This window comes from Megalobrama amblycephala, linkage group LG3, assembly GCF_018812025.1.
Source record: "Megalobrama amblycephala isolate DHTTF-2021 linkage group LG3, ASM1881202v1, whole genome shotgun sequence".
In the NCBI taxonomy this organism is placed as follows: Eukaryota; Metazoa; Chordata; class Actinopteri; order Cypriniformes; family Xenocyprididae; genus Megalobrama; species Megalobrama amblycephala.
The window spans coordinates 12,041,394-12,061,066 of NC_063046.1; the positions used below are offsets into that span (position 1 = coordinate 12,041,394).

General features: G+C 36.8%; 1 protein-coding gene across 1 annotated transcript; it reads right to left on the reverse strand.

Moving 5' to 3' along the window:
* Positions 1–2,094: 2,094 nt before the first annotated feature.
* On the reverse strand, positions 2,095–17,756 carry mmp14a (matrix metallopeptidase 14a (membrane-inserted)). The gene is made up of 10 exons (XM_048183863.1): positions 17,234–17,756; positions 11,265–11,413; positions 10,259–10,381; positions 9,339–9,646; positions 9,075–9,236; positions 7,639–7,781; positions 7,419–7,557; positions 7,158–7,308; positions 6,878–6,993; positions 2,095–3,661 (listed from the first exon to the last, which is right to left on the reverse strand). Exons 1-10 carry the CDS (start codon positions 17,333–17,335, stop codon positions 3,330–3,332), a joined length of 1,725 nt encoding a protein of 574 aa, XP_048039820.1. The 5' UTR covers positions 17,336–17,756; the 3' UTR covers positions 2,095–3,329.
* Positions 17,757–19,673: the final 1,917 nt, after the last annotated feature.

The window sequence follows — 19,673 nt, forward strand, 5'->3', positions numbered from 1 at the left end:
TTTGTTGCTTTTCCATTATACGCAACTTTGAACTATAGCAATGGGCTTCTCTAAGCCACCTGCTTTCCTGCTCCTCTCCTGCAGGAACACATTTACACAGACTAAATTGCAAGCAACTGTCCAGGCCACGTCCTGTTCGCCAGCTCAGCGTGTATGTGGGCGTTTGTGTACTTTTTCCCTGGCCACCCCATAAGACGAGTACTAACCTTACCAAACATGACTGCCTGAGCTCTTCCACACCACCATAACGAGAGCCAGACTTCCTGTCCTGTCCTTAGCTCATCTATCCATCCAGTAAACAGATGAAATTCTAAGATGACAGTTTCGATTAAAAAATTACATATGTAATATGAGGAAAAAAATTACAGGCTATTTATGTTTTACAAATGTACTTGTGGAACATATTAATAATTAATAATGGCAGCCACAGTTTCAAGAAAATCAAAACAGTTTTTTTTTTTTTTTTTTGCTGGCAAAGAAATTGTCAGACATTTTGTCAGTAGAGGATTGCATGCCAGAGAGAGAAGAAATAGAATTTCACAAGTCAGTTCATGTCATCTCTATCATTCTGATCTGGCATTTTTTTCCATCTGACTAATACACTCTCACTGCTGTACCTATTCAAAAATAATACAAAAAGTAACAGAGTGAAGAGGGATTCAAAGATGAGGGGGAAAGAGAATCTAAAGGGAGGGGGTGGGGAAATCGAAAGGGAGGGGACAGGAAAACCAGCACAGAGATGTTTGTGGTGGGCCGTTCATTAAAAAACGCCTCATAAAAGAGAACAATTTTGCTGTGTAGAGCAATGGGGAGGGGGAGAAGACGAGAGGGTAGCGGAAATGGCAGAGCGCTATTTTTTCTGACTTTGTCAGCTGGAACAGTTTTAAAACACTGCGAAGAAAAGCGAACGCTCCTCCTTCACTACAAAGTACAGTCACATGTCTCTCTAGTCTGGTCCCTTGTTGTCTTAGATCTCAGATACGAGGATACATTAACACACTCATCAGATTTCTGTCCAAAACAAAACAAACATACAACCCGAATTCCGGAAATGTTGGGACGTTTTTTAAAATTTGAATAAAATGAAAACTAAAAGACATTCTAATCACACGAGCCAATATTTTATTCACAATAGAACATAGATAACATAACAAATGTTTAAACTTGAGAAATTTTTCAAAAATTTAAAAAAACTTAATTTTGAGAAATTTGGACTCGTCTGACCATAGAACACTTTTCCACTTTGAAACAGTCAATTTTAAATGAGCCCACAGGACACAATGGCACTTCTGAACCATGTTCATAAATGGCTTCCTTTTTACATGATAGAGGTTTAGTTGGCATCTGCAGATGGCACGGCGGATTGTGTTTACCGACAGTGATTTCTGGAAGTATTCCTGGGCCCATTTAGTAATGTCATTGACACAATCATGCCGGTGAGTGATGCAGTGTCGTCTGAGGGCCCGAAGACCACAGGGATCCAATAAAGGTCTTCGGCCTGGTCCCTTATGCACAGAGATTTCTCCAGTTTCTCTGAATCTTTTGATGATGTTATGCACTGTAGATGATGAGATTTGCAAAGCCTTTGCAATTTGACATTGAGGAATATTGTTTTTAAAGTATTCAACAATCTTTTTACGCACTCTTTAACAGCTCTGCCCATTTTTACTTCTGAAAGACTCTGCCTCTCTAAGACATCCCTTTTATAGCTAATCATGTTACAGACCTGATATCAATTAACTTAATTAGTTGAAAGATGTTCTCCCAGCTGAATCTTTTCAAAATTTCTTGCTTTTTCAGCCATTTGTTTTCCCCGTGCAGGCATCAAATTTGAAATGAGCTCATTTAGTAGATAAAAGTGTAAAATTTCTCCCTTTAAACATTTGTTATGTTATCTATGTTCTGTTGTAAATAAAATATTGGCTCATGTGATTTGACATTTTTCCCAATGGAATTCGGGTTGTAGATAGATAGATAGATAGATAGATAGATAGATAGATAGATAGATAGGAACACTTTTTTATGTTTCTGTAGATTTGGGACTCACTCATGAGAGAATTTTATTTTTTAAGGTCCAGGAAAGAGAGAATAATGTTAAAAAAAAGGAACTTTATTTAATTTTCATTTCCAAGTACAAAAAGTATGAAACAGGCAAAATGTCATTCCTTTACATTTACACTATATCATTATCATTATAAATATCATTACCATTATCATTGTTAAAACTACTTCGGAAATGTCTAATACTGATGTATGCAGCCTTGTTACAGAAAACCCATAGCACCATTACTGTTCATAAATAATTCTTTATTTGTTTCTGGAAGGTGGAGAGCGAGAAAAGGTCTCAACTCCAGCCTGTTCTATTATAGTAACCTGATTTTTTCCCCCCTCTTAATCCTGACATTAAAAGATCAGAAGCTAATTTGAAATAAGTCACATTCTGCCTGTGTCCAGCAGGACTTGAAATGACAATTTAAAATAGGTAAGACTACACTATGAGAACAATAATAACAATAACCATAGTTATAATAACAACGCCTATCATTAATGACATAATTAATCATAGTAAATACCAAACTCATTGCAATAACAATAGCATTTTGAGTTGAAACAGATGGACAGCTCTGCTCTATAAGTGAATTAATAACTGGCCTACTCCAGAAGCTGTTCAGCTTCTCTCTCCCTGAACTTTGACCTTTAACCTTTGACCTTTCACGTACAGCAGGTCTCTACAGTCGAGCCATACTTTGTGCAAATATCTTTTGTGGTGAATAAAAGGTGCAAGGAAGGTCAATTATGATAGTCCTTCCATTCTATTAATTCAATGGCAAAGGCACTTTGTGGGGTACAGGAGGTTTTCATTGGATCAGCAATGTAAAAAGCAAAATCTGAGTTAATGAAATAAGATCAGTTAGCATATAGAACATGTCAATCAAACAGCCGGCCGGCTGGAGTCAAGTTCGGATCTGGAGAGGGAGATTTTCAAAGAGGATAAAGGAGGGATTATATACTGAAAAGAAGACTGAAGGAACAAAAGTGCATTTCACTGAGTGATAAACCGTAACCATGTAAGAGATGGAAGAGGGCTCGTGTCTGTCTCTCTTTTCACCCATTCCGTTTCGGATTTCTTATTAATGGCAGAGAAGTACATGTAAATAGAAAAACATACAATACACATCCTTCACTTTTCATCTCTCCCTGCCTGCAGACCTGTAAACCAAACTTTACTGTCTGACATTCATATTCCCTCCATCCTAACACAATTTTTCCAAATGCCATCTACTTGAATCCCTCTTACTCTTCTCTTCCCGTGCCTTTCTTGTTCATCCCTAAACCTTATCAAGCAGAGAGCGGTGACAGTAGAGGAGGCGTCGAGGGGTACCATAGTGGTGGAAGAACAGCAGAGCCCCCAAAGTGACAAGCACACAGGCCAAAAGAAAAAGTGGGATGACGATGGTTGCGGCTCTTCCCATGGCTCCGCCCTCTGACTCGTCCATCTCAATGATAAGCACTTCCTCATCTGTGCTGGCCCTCTTCTTGGGCTCCTCACCTTCACAGCCCATCCAGTCAGTCAGGACAGATTTGGGGAAGCCTGGCTCCACCTTCAGCTGCTGATTGTTAAACTTCCAGTACTTATTGGCTTTGTAGAAGTAGGTGTGGGCTGAAAAATTGTGGGAAAAGTTCATTCAGTAAAAGTGGCTTTAAATTTCTAAATCTCTCTCTCTCTATCTCTTATCTCTTATATATATATATATATATCAGTACAGTCCAAAAGTTTGGAACCACTAAGATTTTTAATGTTTTTAAAAGAAGTTTCGTCTGCTCACCAAGGCTACATTTATTTAATTAAAAATACAGTAAAAAACAGTAATATTGTGAAATATTATTACAATTTAAAATAACTGTTTTCTATTTGAATATATTTCACAAAGTAATTTATTCCTGTGATGCAAAGCTGAATTTTCAGCATCGTTACTCCAGTCTTCAGTGTCACATGATCCTTCAGAAATCATTCTAATATGCTGATCTGCTGCTCAAGAAACATTTAATGTGTACAATTGTACAAATTTGTGTACAATATTTTTTTTCAGGATTATTTGATGAATAGAAAGTTCAAAAGAACAGTGTTTATCTGAAATCTAATCTTTTGTAACATTATAAATGTCTTTACTGCCACTTTTGATTGATTTAATGCATCCTTGCTGAATAAAAGTATTCATTTCTTTAATTTCTTTTCAAAAAAATAAAAATAAAAATTCTTACTGACCCCAAACTTTTGAACGGTAGTGTATAATGCTACAGAAGCTTTGTATTTCAGATAAATGCTGTTCTTTTGAACTTCTATTCATCAAGGAATCCTGAAAAAAAAAGTACACAACTGTTTTCAACATTGAAAATAATCATAAATGTTTATTGAGCAGCAAATCAGCATATTAGAATGATTTCTGAAGGATCATGTGACACTGAAGACTGGAGTAACGATGCTGAAAATTCAGCTTTGCATCACAGGAATAAATTACTTTGTCAAATATATTTAAATAGTACACAGTTATTTTAAATTGTAATAATATTTCACAATATTACTGTTTTTTACTGTATTTTTAATTAAATAAATGTAGCCTTGGTGAGCAGACGAAACTTCTTTTAAAAACATTCAAAATCTTAGTGGTTCCAAACTTTTGGACTGTACTGTATATATATATATATATATATATATATATATACATATACACACACACACACACACACACACACACACGTTACAGTTAAAAAGTTTGGGGTCAGATTTTTTTTGGAAGAAGTTAATACTTTTATTTAGCAAGGATGCATTAAATTAATCAAACATGACACTAAAGACATTTATAATGTTACAAAAGATTTCAATTTCAAATAAGTGTTGTTCTTTGGAACTTTATATTCATCAAAGAATCCTGAAAAAAAAGTATCAATAATAATAAGAAATGTTTTTTGAGCACCAAATCAGAATTTTAGAATGATTTCTGAAGGATCATGTGACACTGAAGACTGGAGTAATGATGCTGAAAATTCATTTGTCGGTAGTGAAATTTAAAGAATGTGATGAAACCAGCATTTCTGAAGTACCAGTAGTACCGAATAGCGGATATATTCGGTACATGCTGATAGGCGGCTACTTTCAAACGCTCCCATGTGTATCCATGTAAGCACTCTGTGAAGAGCGTCAAAGGTTTCTATTTACAATGTGTTTTTGAAGCATTGATCATTGTAGCCAATCATAGATATATCTGTTGAGTGTGTGAAAGCAATGGTCAATCAGATTAAGTTTAAATTTAAATTCAGATCAAGTCAGATTAAGTAACATCAAAAGAGTGTAGATCTCAGTGAGTAGGCACTAAACATAGCCTTAGTGATTGACATCTTCAGTGATTATAAAGGGAGCGCTCTTCTTTCTGTTTCATTATAACCCATATACAACATGAATAAAAGTTTTGTTTTTCATGCTGCTCAGTACACTTTAAAGTTTCTGGATTTACAAGTGTATTTAAATGAGTGATTGAATCTGAAACTGCAATGATTGAAAGTGATATAACCATAGGACAAAAATTGTTGACAGGACAAAAATCTGATATTGTATGCCAAAATAGATGTGCATTAAAGGGTTAGTTCACCCAAAAATGAAAATTCTGTCATTAATGAATCACCCTCATTTCGTTCATGTTCGGAACACAAATGAAGATCTTTTTATGAAATCTGAGAGCTTTCTGTCCCTCCATAGACAGCTACACAACTGACACTTTCACACTTCAAAAAGTAAAACTAATCCATATGAATTGAGCGGTTTAGTCTAGATTTTCTGAAGAGACTTGATCGCTTTATATGATAAATTGATTGAATTTAGGCTTTTATTCACATATAAACATTCATCAACTCATGTATCAGTTGTGGTAAATGGAAGCTCAAGCGTGTTTGCTTGATGTGAGAGAACCAATGAGGTTCATTCTCATGTGTTACGTCATGTTTGAGCTTCCGGAAGAGGTTTGTTCTTGCGCGGCAAGCAGGTTCGGTCGAGCTTTTGTTTATTTTCACTGATCAATGTTTATATGTGAATAAAAACCTAAACTTAATCCGTTCATCATATACAGCAATCAAGTCTCTTCAGAAAATTTGGACTCAATTCATATGGATTAGTTTTAGTTTTAATCTCTTTATGAACTTTTTGAAGCATCAAAGTGGTAGTTGCATAGCTGTCTGTGGAGGGACAAGAAAGCTCTCAGATTTAATAAAAAAGATCTTTATTTGTGTTTTGAAGATGAACTGAAGTCTTACAGTTTTGGAACGACATGAGGGTGAGTAATAAATGACAGAATTTTCATTTTTGGGTGAACTAACCCTTTAAGTCTCAGAGTGTAAATGCAAACAGACCTGCCACTTGTTCTATGGGTATAAGATGTGTCCTTCATTTTATTACTAATTCTTTTACTTGATCTTTTTATTAACAATGTTTACATTTGAAGGCTACATGCTGTTTAAATGTATTATTTACATATAACCATTATCATCCCAAAGAACAAACACCTTAATTTAATTCATATTTTATTTTAAAATAGTTAAATAAAATAGTAAAATAGTTCCAACCGTTTTTGCTATGGTACTGAGAACCATGAAATTATATTGGTCCCGTGACAATGCCAGTTTTACTGTAATTTTGATCAAGTAAATGGATCCTTTCTGAGACTAAAAAATCTTGACCTCAAATTTTTAAATGAACTTCTGAATATATATGTATAGGATGTGTGTGTTTTATTAGATAATCTTCTTTGATCATTTTTGTTGCTTTTTTCCCCTTTGTTAGACTTGACAGTGGAGAACCCACATGAAAGGACAAATGCTTCTTTACCTCCATCCTCGCTCATGAAGGCCCCTTTGATATTATCTGGTACTCCTTGCCATACACTGATGGGTTTGGGGTAGTCTGAATCCACAGATCTGCTGTTCTCATTGAAACGATAATACCTGAGAAAACAGAAAAGGCATGAATGGGAAAGAAAAACAATAAAAGAAAAGGAGAAGTTCACAAAAAAAAAGAAGAGGAAACATTTTTCTCCATATGATACAAAATCACATGGATTTAGAATCAGACACTGAGTAAGAATTGGTAAGTGAAATTGGGAACTTACTTGGTTCCTCTGAAGAAGTAAGTGTTGCCGGTGGGTGTGTAGAAAACAGCTGCGTCCAGCTTGTCTCTTGGTAGGCCTGTGCCAAGTTCCTTGAAAGTTTTTGGATAACCTTCCTCCATCTTAGCCTCATTGAAAACCCAGTACTTATCACCTAGTGAGAGGACAGACAAACAAGCATCATTGCATAATTTGTGACACCTATTAGAACCAGAGATGCAATGTCTACCACAAAAGGCAAAAAAATATAGAAGACGGGCGCACCTTTGAAGAAAACGAATTTTCCATCAGAACGTTCGTAGGCTGCGTTGATAGAGGGAGGCAGTCCCTTCCAGAAGTGCCCAATGGGCATGGGATACCCCTGCTGAGGTTTACCGTCACGCATTCTCCAGAACCACTTTTCCTGTGAAGCAGAGGGGGTGTAAATATTAAGTACTCACAAAATACATGGTATGTACACAAAACGTTTTGCATTCTGTTGTACCTTGAAGACGAACATCTCTCCCCTGAGGAAAGTGATGGTGTCAAAGTGTCCCTCGCATATGTCGGGGCCAAAGGAAGGGCGGTCTGGCCTGCGAGTGGGGGGCCGGGGTGCCGGGGGATGAGGCTCTTCTCCAGAACGAACACCTGCCGAAAGAGACATGTCACGTCTGTTTTACATGTCTTTCATTTTGTAAAGGGTCTTGTCTAGCTTTGTTTTATGTAACCCATTGTTGGTGAGTTTGGTGAAGCCTGTTTATGCCACGCTCTAGTCTTTTCAAGTCAAGTGCTCATGTTCATGTCATGTCGTAGTTCTGTTTGTTTTGTATCTGGTTTGGCTAACTTTCAGTGGACATTGCATTAAAATGCACAGGTGAGCATCAATTTGAGTAGATTATTTGCAGCTTTTTGAAACTGTACTAGCAGTTTTTATTTTTAAATTAAATATCTATAGTTTTAAACACACAAACGTGTAAATATTTGCTTTTTTTGTATTTGTAATTCTAACTGGGAATACTTCAGATAGAATGTGAAACAACAATTGAAAACAACATTTTGGTAAGTTGTTTATTAGTGACTTTTAGTAATTGTTATATACTTTTATCTTTTTTATTCTTATCTTGTATGTTATTTTACCTTAGATAGCCTTTTGATAGCCTTAGATTAACACTTTACAATAAGGTTCCATTTGTTAACATTAGTTAGCTACATTATTTAACATTAACTAACAATGAAAAATACTTCAAAAGCATTTATTATTCTTAGTTAAAATTAATTTCAACATTAACTAATACATCAAAAATCAAGATCTTCTCTAGTGCTGTCAAATCAATTAACTGCATCTAACATAAAAGTATATAATATATATATATATATATATATATATATATATATATATATATATATATATATATATATATATATATATATATATATATATACAGTGGGTACGGAAAGTATTCAGACCCCCTTAAATTTTTCACTCTTTGTTATATTGCAGCCATTTGCTAAAATCATTTAAGTTCATTTTTTTTCCTCATTAATGTACACACAGCACCCCATATTGACAGAAAAACACAGAATTGTTGACATTTTTGCAGATTTATTAAAAAAGAAAACATATATTTGTGTGCGTATATGTATATATTTACAAACTTTTTTGTTAGATGCAATTAATCGCGATTAATCAATTTGACAGCACTAATCTGTTCATATTATTAATAATTATTATATTATTAACCAATGTTAACAAAGATGAATGAATACTGGAAAAGATGTATTGCTCATTTTGTAAGTTAATGTTATCTAATTGGACCCCTAGTGTTAAAATCTAGTCAGACTGTCATTATACATAAGAATCTTGTAAAAAAAAAAAAAAAAAAAAAAATTATGAATAAATAAATGAAAATAAATATGTTTATAATGAAAACTGAAAAATACCATATATTTGCTGGATCCCCCGTCTGTCATCATCGGGCAGCACAAAGTTCTCTGTGTCCATCCACTGGTAAAACGGAGCCATGATGGCAGAGGGATCGCCTGAGTGTTCCAAGCCAAGAGCATGACCTAATTCATGCACTGCAACCAGGAACACATCGTTACCTGAAAGAGAGGCAGAACGATGTTACTCTGAATATAAAATGTCGCAGACTTTACATGCACACATAACGCAAACATTTTCACATTCTTTTATTCTTTGCTCACCTCCCTGGTCAACGTTGCCTGTTGTCCAAGGCTCTGCTGAGTCAAAATGGGTATCGCCTCCGATACCGTGGCCAGGGAAGTACGCGTGGGCCAGGAAACCTCCCTCGCCGTCAAATGGGGTGCTGTCTCCGTGAAAGCCTTCCGCGAAGAAAAGCATGATATCTGCAAACTTGTCCACCTTGCCATTGATTTGACTGTATGGGATTTCACGGAACTTGAGTGGCGTCACGGCCTCCCAGACCTTGAAGGCCTTCCTGATGGCCTCATGTGTGGCGCGCTCGCCTACTTTAGGAGTGTAGTTCTGGATACTGAGAAAAAAAAACATTTCTGCTTAATTGCTATATCTGACTGTTCCTTTCAGGAAGGGAGTGACGAAACTGGTCATTTTTAAATAAATATGTTAAGTCAATTTTCACTTCTGTAAAAGAAAAACCAGACAAGCTAATAATATTCTGAAGAAGTTAGTCGTCATTTTCATGTTCATTGGAATACAAAATGAAAATGCGATCCAGCTTGCCCAAACAGAATACTATCTGAATACAAAAAAATGCATGTTAATGTCAGGTGTATCCACCTTATTTTGCAATTTTCTAAGCTATTTTCTGTAAATGCACGAGACTTCAGATTCATTGCCCGCTATAGGTAAATAACTAGAAGAATAACAAAGTGCAGTATACAGTAAAACTATTTGTGCTACAAACCAGTGTGTTTATGATTATGATTAGAAATTCAAATATGATAATAAATATCAGATTGCAATATCAAGCAGCATAACGGACTGTTTTTGTACAACAAAAATAGCTGGAAGTGGGTGACACCAGAAGTCTCATACCTTCAGGATACAAACGGCTGTTTCTGCTTTTATGCATTAATTGCTACTATAATGAATTCTCTTTATGTAGTCAATTACAGTTCCATACCTGAAAGTGACCTCTCTTTTTTCCCATTTTAGGCCCTGGATGACATAGCGCTTCTTTCGTAGGTTGCTCTTCAGTTCAGAGCCGAATTTATCCGGAACGCCGCACCTTGGCCGCTGCATTGCCCTGACAACATCATGTTAATGCAAGACATGAAGTCACTCGATTATACGTGACTGGTTGCAAATCAGTTGATTATTTCTCAATCAGGTTATCCATTTGTGGACAAAGATTATCAGTCATTAGCATAAATAATGTAACTATTGAGTTACATATTGCACATTATCTTTAAATAGTCATAATTAACCAGTGGTGGACAGTAATAAAGTTACATTTTTCAATTATCTGTACTTTTATTTTGGTTTTATTTTTACTTCACTACATTCCAAAGCATAATATCATACATTTTATTTCATGTCATAAAAACATATCATTCCTTGTTATTTCAAGCTTAAGAAATCGCCGCCCGATACCCAAACCAAGATGCGATGGCGATTCGTGAATGTGCCGATTCTTTCCAGTGAACCTACTGAATTTATTCACAAATCGCAATGAATGATTCATTCTTGAATTGGACTGATCCAATTGCAGCTGTTTTTGAGTTAACAACTTGAATAGCACAAAAAGTAAGTTAATAATAGTTAATAAAAGTAATATAAATGTTTAGGTCATGACTGTCAGTTATTTGTGAACAAAATCTGCTGTAAAAGTGTAATAACAGTATAACGTATAGTAATTTTTGGTTAGAAAATAAGGAGTGTTTGCTTATTCTAAATGTCTGAACTAATTTTTCTTATTATTACTGGAAAATGACTAGTACTGTTATTTATCAGTGCTTTTTACTTTTAATACTTAAGTGCATTAAAAATGACTTTTGTACTTTATTAAAGTAATATTGAAAATTAGTACTTTTTTACTTTTAATGGAGTAATATTTTATTAGGGTATCTGTACTTTGTCCACCACTGTAATTAACAAATTAGAGATGAACGAGACTGGGCAAGACTTACGATAGTGTAGCTGGATCCATAGTGCCGGTGACGGTGAGGCCATAGAATTTCTGCATGGCGGATATAGCGGCGGTGATGGATTTAGGAGAGCGGATTGCCTGAGCCCGAACATCGCCAGGAGGAAGATAACCATACTGCTGGAGCCATGCCTGAGAGAGAATGAATGTCACATTAACACACGACACACATTAACATGCAGATGTCCCATAACTACTATTCTTCATTATAACACACCAAATTAATCATAAATGAAAGACGCACACAAAAAATGTTACTCTGGAAAACATTACAAATTATATCAGAGCATGAAATAGCACAGGTGTACTGCCGTCATGGCTGTTAAGGTGACCTCAGTGAATTAAAGGTTGGACTGAATGTTTTTGAAGTGCACTCACTGTTCCAAATGTCTCAGTGCTGCACCACATCCACATGACATGCTGTCTGAATTTATAAAACCTAATTGTACATAAACCTGCCAAAGTCCACAAACATCAGTGATGAACCGCAGTGCAAACACAAAGATGTGTGTGTGTGTGTGTGTGCTTATGTCCTGGTTAAACTTTTGTGAGTAAGAGAGTGTGTGTGGACACTCAAGAATTTTAAAGGCTTTAACTGTGTCTTGTGTGTTGTAACTGTAAGTAAAAGTGTGTCAGAGATTTTATGGCCACAACTGTAACATGTACATGCATGCGTTTCCAACCTAGTTATACTTTGGGAATACATTTGCTGCCAAACCCCCGCCCTCCTCTCCTTCATAAATGTAAATAATTTTTTTCTTCTTATTATTTTTTTCTAAAAAAGCTAAATGTTCTTTGAGGGATCGGATTAGGGCTAGCCACACTTGGGTAAAGACAGACCAGACTAACTTTGAAGTAAAACAGTTCCTTTGTTTTCCGACTTACGGAAATAACCGCTGAGAAAATGAAAAGAGAGGAAAAGGAAAACTAACAAATAACAAAACAAATAAAATCTAAATATATCTTATAGTGTACAGCTAGTCAAGCAGCAATGGTAATGTAATTATGTAGCTTCAAAGAACTTAATCTTCATGTGTTTCATTATGACTTGCACACAAAGAAAACGTGTTTTTGATTTATTTATTTTAACTTTAAAGAAGCAAATGGATCAAAAGTAAAAAAATAAATAAATATCAGTTACTGAAAATCCTACACAACAAACCGGTATTCTGAATACTGAAGGGATGTGTCCGCCTCATGTCTATGGTAGTTATGGTCCTGATTATAGCTGTGCAGGTGGTTGTAGACTAATGCTCTGATCTGGGCTGTTAACACAAAGGTTACACGTTTAGGAGTGACCGTCTGTTAGACTAAATAGGGTAAATGTCTCATTTTAAGGATCAGACAGCCAGTGTCTCCATTCCAACCACAAAGAGTGTCAGCAAAAATTACAAGCAGTTTTTCAGTAATCCTTGTGACCTCAGACTGCCTCCCTTTCTTCTTTTCTTTTCTTTTCTTTTCTTTTCTTTTTTCTCAGTATAAGCAGTATCTGTATCTACAAAAAGAAAAAGAAATGAGAAAGAGAAGGACGGGCATGATGGCATAGAGACCGTTCAGACTTACAATGGTTGAAATTAAGTCATGATTACATTAGCTACACTGTAAAAATAAAAATAGCAATTACATATTTCCAGGTTATGGGACTATATGAGTCACATATAGCCTACTAAGGGCCAAATTTTCTAAACATGGCAAATTACTGTAAGAGTGCAATTTCAAAAGACGCTCAAATTAAAGAACACAGAAGCAGCCGGATCATTTCCATAATGACCAACGCAATCTAGCACATATTAGCGTCTGGGTTAAGGCATGCTTTTTTGGGGCGATAAATAATGGCACAAATACCAGTAAATTGACTAGCGCAAACCTTAGTAAATCGTGTTGCATGATTCATTTAAATACTCTCCTCCCAATCCCATTGCACTTGAATGGGAATCTCCTACAGATGCATATGAAATAAGGTCAGCTGCAAAATAGGCCTGTGTCCATGCCTTTTCATTGCTAATTTTTCACTGTGTGTCTTTAGTAAATTATGACAGTAGTTGTTTTTAATGCCAAAAGAGGGTTTGCACTGGCGCAAGCTGTTAGTAAATGTAAATTACTTGTAACTACATATAACTCAAGTTAGACCAACAGAACGCCCTCAAATGTTGTCAAGTGTCAAGTGTTGAGGTCTATGAACAACTTTCTAAAACTATATCCCAGATCTCTACTTTTTAGGGTGATTGTGCCTTCAGAAACAAAGATAGCATAGTTCACTTCACATATAATATTAAACTGAAACTTTTTTGAGCAAGAAATCTGTAGTCGCCTCAATTTATTGGCTTAATATTATTGACAAAACAAAGTAGTGTTACTTAATAGCTGAGATAAAAATCTGTATATAATGCTCAATATGGCGCTTACTCCTATTACACAGTATACTCTTCAAAATGGGCGAAACACTACAACAAACCTGTATGTTAGCTACAGTACTACAGTGATTAAGAAACCGCATCCACTTCACAGTGAGTGCTTTCACACCGGTTCCTTCACATTGTAGATTTTCCGATGGGACTGGTCTACACTGACCATATTGGTTGAGGAAGTGTATATCTGGATAGGGCACTATAGTGTAGTGTTATCCTGGTCACCCTTGCTCCATTTTTCTTTTTTTTTCAGTCCGCCATTCAATTCCTCCTTCTTTATGAGTGCTTTCTGTGTGTGGTGCCTCCGCTGTGGTGACGCACCCCATTTTTGTAAAAACACTAACTCATGAGGATGAAAACGTTTCCCTCTCTCTCTCTCTTACTCCCTCTGAAGGCCACTCTTCTCCCTCCTGAAAAGCCTCAAGTCTCTTCTTAATGCAGCCAGCAATCCCAGCATGCTCCGCTGCCCTGGAACTCCCAGCGGTGGGTGTCAAAGGTTCTATTTAGAACCCCTCTGCCATTCCCCCGACTGAGGAAGAGCGAGTCACTGTGTGGCCAATGCGTCAGCTATTACCATGCAGACAGGTAGACTTTATTGAGTTTACTGAGTCTTGGGTTGTCTGGGAAAGCCTCATGTAGTAATCAAGGCAGATGCTGCCATCATACACAGATCCGGGAACAGATTTCAACAGTAACCATTAACTCACACATGATAGTAAATGGCAGGTACAGAAGACATGAGGTTAAGTGTAACACGCTATGACGTCGCTGCCGCACGTGCCAGCAAGGTTAACACATGCTACAGCAAAAATTAAAATCCTTCACAGAAGACCTATTATGCTTTTTTACATTTCAATGTTCTTTAGTGTGTAATATTTGAGCATGAAAAAAGGCCTGTAACAAAGCACAAAGTCACTCCAAAGGGAGTTGTTCTTTATATCAGTAAAGCACTGTTTCTGAACTGCCTGAAACGCCTCGATTGCAGTCTTGAGTTTTCTTCTGGGAACGTACATATCACATTACAATATTCTTATTTAAATAATTCTTGCCCAAGGCATAAGCAAAAAAAGGCAAGGCCTGGTTGAGCTGTGTTAGTAGTGTGTTGAAACTCGTGGTTATGGTAAGGGGCTTAACATTTCTAAAAAAACACACTCAAAGCGGTTGACCAATCACAATACACTGGTTCAGCTGACCAATCAGAGCACATTGCGCTTTCCGGAAGAGAGTGCTTCATAGACACAGGAATTAAACTGAACGTTACTGACAAACCGGGAAGATGGTGCTGTAAAACAATAAACATTCAAGCATGAAAACCTATTCTAGTACACCCCTAAAACAAAATCAAGACTTTGTAAAATGGCATAATATGGCCTCTTTTAAAGTATGCTTTCTAAGATCGTTTTTTCAAAAAAAAAAAATTAAAAAAATTAATCGGTTTCCATGTTGGTAAGAAGAGCATGTTGTTTTGCTGGTATGTTTTCACAGTTTTAACACTAATCTCTGATTCTTATAGTTTCTCTGCAGAAAATATTAATGTCAGACTTTCCATGCTTAGAGAGGGAAAAAGCAGCATTTATGATTTTAACAGCTGATCTGCTGCTCCTAAGGCATTAAAGACGGAAAAAAGCAAACTATTACTAAAGAGGGAGAAAAAGAAGTTGGAGGGAAAAAAACAAAACCTAAGAGAGATCCTAAAGATTTTTTTAAAATGTTAGAAATATAAAAACAAAGGGTAGAAGAAAAAAGAAGGAAAAGAAAAAAAGGAGGGCAGAGGTGAGTCTGAATGCACAACAGAAGGACTGAGTCAGTTGTTCCTCATTGTCTGTGCCAATGGAAAAACCAGAAAATTTTAGGCATTAGTGCCCGTGTCTTACGCCGCATCTTCATGTGGAGGATCAGATCACTGACCAATTTACTGAGCAGCTGAACTAATTCTGACACAGGGAATTTCTCACGTCCAGTTTAAAACAATCCAAAAAGTAAAGCAAACTTCAATATCTCTGTTTCTATTAATTTGAGAACACAGAATTACAGATACATGACATTATCATCCATATATAATCTACATACTCATTTATATACTGCAGAACTACATTGTTTTTCTATGCAAGCAAAACAAGCATCATTCTTCTAAACTCCAAATAACATGAACACTTTTTCAAGCTTCTTCAAGTGATGAAGGTCTGAAAGATTCAGCTGAGTTTTAACAGATGCTTTGCATCTGTAATACTACTTAAACAAATACATCATCTCTCGTCTATGGTCTGGAGGGGTGGGGGGGGGGGGGGGGGGGGGGGGATGGGCAATACCCAGCTGTTTTCCATAAGGAATATGGCTAAACGTCTTTCTTTTTTGCCTTTTTAGTACAGTATTCAAAACAATAGCACCTGTAACAACAGAAAATGTGCAGCGCAAAGTCATAATAAACCTAACGTAAAGCAATTATTTCATTAGAAGTAAAGTTCAGAATTCCAAGAAAACAAAAACAGCATAGTTTGGGGAAAAAAAGGATTGTACAACTCAGGAAAACCAAAAAACTTGCATATGTGGATAAAGCATATTAAGAAATATTGTGATAAACGTCAGCCAAAAGTCTAAAGAAGGATGTTTCACAAGCACTGCGCATCTGTGATTTAACCTTTTGCGTGACCTTACTCTCTGATCACGCGACTCTCACAAGAGGAGACTGTTATTGTCTTTGAAAACCTTCGAAAGCTTTTGGTGGAATCTGCAGAGCTGAATTTTTTCCACACTAGCCTTGGGTACATCTCTCAACCATCTCAGAAATGTGAAGGAGTGTGAGAGAAAGGAATGAAGAGATGCAAATAGAGACAGTTATTAAAATGTCTTAAATCCTCTCTCTGATCTTGTTTTCTTTATTTTAGGCCGTTAAGATTTCCTGGCTTGCATTTGTGACAGAGACGCCAAAACGTCCAGAAAAACAGTCACTCGCTCTCTTCCCCCTCACAGTTATGTGTCTACCAGACACAGGCCTCTTTCTGAAACAAACATTAGGACGGCTCCGGGGTGTATGAACAAATTGATATATATCTAATGATATATCTGCCTTCTTTTTTCCGTCAAAGCAAATACAAAGAAAAAATGTGAATCTAGAGATGCAGACAAACCACAGAATTGCAACACTTTAATAACTAACCCTCTCTAGCTAAATAGGAGTCCTGGAGTCTCTGACTCACTCCTGTTTTGTTTTACCTTGATATTTAGGGGTCTGAAAAAACACAGCTCCTTAAAACTTCATCTGACTTCTCATCTGTATTCAGCTGTGAGTTATGAGGTACATGAATACACTTCATGAAGGAAATCCTGACATGCGGAAACATCTGAGTATATCTGTGTCCAACAATACAGGCTTGACAGACAGGCAGTGGAAAGACAGGAACACACAAACCGCTGGCTTTTTACTAATTTACTATTTTTACTACTAAATGTCCCCACAATTTTACTATTGTGGGGACATTTGGTCCCCATAATGTAGTAAATATACACACACACAATACTAGAACAACACTGGCTGTGCGTTTACCTCTGGTCTGACTTCTTTGTCACTGGTCCCGCTGTGCACCAGGAAGACGCTTGCGAGGGCGAGCGGCAGTAGCCGCGGTAACGTCTGGAGTTTCGGTAACATTCCTCAATGAGCGAGACTACTGAGCTCGGGACACAAAAATGCTCTAGACTCCGTTCTTAAAGTTTCCTCCTCTAAGTTTTCTCCAGTAGATTGTCCTGAGTCAGACCATTCCAATTGTGAAAACGTTCCTTAAAAATCTGCCTGGTGGTTTTCCCAAAGTACCAAAAGAATAAAAACTGACTTATGCCTAACCTATAAAGTATGTATGATCATTATTATTAAAAACTTTACCAAAAGTAAAGCTGGACCCTACGCTTTTCAGCCGAAGACTATCTTCAGATCTGAAATGTATTTATCTTAGGTCTGTGCTACATTCTCATCTTGCACTGGAGTTTTCTTTTGTCCTCCTCTGATCTCTCCACAGACGGCTTCACTGTCAGATTGGAGACGTGGTTGTTTTTTATGTTCCCTCTGTGGTATCTGCCTGCACTACGGAGCATCTAACTGGGAGGAGTTAAAGGTGCAGTACGTAAGATTTTTGCAGTAAAATATCCAAAAACCACTAGGTCAGTGTTATATATATTTTTTTCACTTGAGTACTTACAATATCTCAAATGTTTGCAACTATTTGTAAATCGTGAGAAAATTGCAATTTTAACCAAGGGTCCGGGACGTGTGAGGAGTCGCCTGTCAATTGCGTAATACCCGCGTTACCCTCGGTTTCCGGTTTTATTTTGTAGAAACCATGGAAACACCAAAGACGCTTTAATATTTACATGTTTTAATAGACAAGGGAACTGATTTGATATATTTATAGACAGAAAACTAAATATTGTTATATAGCTCAACACGTTTAGTCTTATTGTTTAAATCAAATTTTCTTGATTTTTTGCGAGTACCATGCTTTATCATGCCTCAGAGAAAAACACTATTTTGTCAAGTAGCTATCATAGCATAATCAGATGCAGCTTTATTTTTAGTAACAGTAATACAGAATTTTCTCCATCATACAATAGAGTACCTCAGAGATATGATGTGTTTTTGTAGGCCAACCCGGAAGTTAGTGGCGCACGGGTTCCCTCGATCGAAAGCCTATGCATTTTTCCCATAGACTTTTGGAAAATCACAAAACAAATAAGCTGTGCCTATCGTTTTGCCTATCAAGATAATCTTTACAAATTAACACTACATTTATAAATTTTAAAGCCTAAATAAAGTCGTCAGATATAAAAAGCGAACAGTAGGCTATAAACGGACTACAGCACACCATGGTCGCATTTCAATGTCACTACCCCCAAGCTTCCTCAAACTTTATTTAAAAAGCAACTTTATTTAGAAACATGCTCGGTGATTATGATATGCGCTGTGTATGAATACTTATCCACTTTTTCATTAGACATTACTTAGTTTTTTTTTTTAAATAAAACAACATTTAAAGGTGCTAAAGAGGATCTTTTCATCGACTGAGAAACCAAAGACTGTTAGTGAGTTTTTGAAATGAGCGCATGCGTAAGAACAACCCCCCTCCTTCACAGCTCATTTCGAGGGAACGCCTCCCAAAACTCATGCACGAGTATTGGAACACGAGTGTTTACCACCGGCATTCGCTGTGTCGTGTTAGTGGATTCATTATGTCGGACTCACCGCAGGTAACTCATAATCTGCAATTGTTACTCCTGTCTCCTGACAAAAACACTGTATGCGGTGCCTGTGGAGTGTGGAAAGTTACTGGAGCGCGCAGCCGCGCACATCTCGCACAAGGAACGTCATGGCAGTGATTGACAAGCCAGAGGGCCAATCCGCGCACGTCTTTCACAAGGAACGTATTGGCAGTGATTGACAAGCCAGAGGGCCAATCGTTTACGCGATGATCGTGTAAACGATTGGCTGATGTTTTTAAGGCCCTACCTCGTGCACAGATGATGTATATTAATATTATTCCTTTCAGTGCGCCTAATAAATAGTCTTTTATCAGTTAGTAAAGACAGTTTCAAGTATATTGCAAAAATGTATAAAACAAAACATCCTCTTTAGCACCTTTAATTGTACAAACCCGATTCCAAAAAAGTTGGGACACTGTACAAATTGTGAATAAAAACAGAATGCAATGATGTGGAAGTTTCAAATTTCAATATTTAGTTTAGTTTTCTATGGGTGAAAGATCTGGACTGCAGGCTGGTCATTTCAGTACCCGGATCCTTCTTCTACGCAGCCATGATATTGTAATTGATGCAGTATGTGGTCTGGCATTGTCATGTTGGAAAATGCAAGGTCTTCCCTGAAAAAGACGACGTCTGGATGGGAGCATATGTTGTTCTAGAACTTGGATGTACCTTTCAGCATTGATGGTGCCTTTCCAGATGTGTAAGCTGCCCATGCCACACGCACTCATGCAACC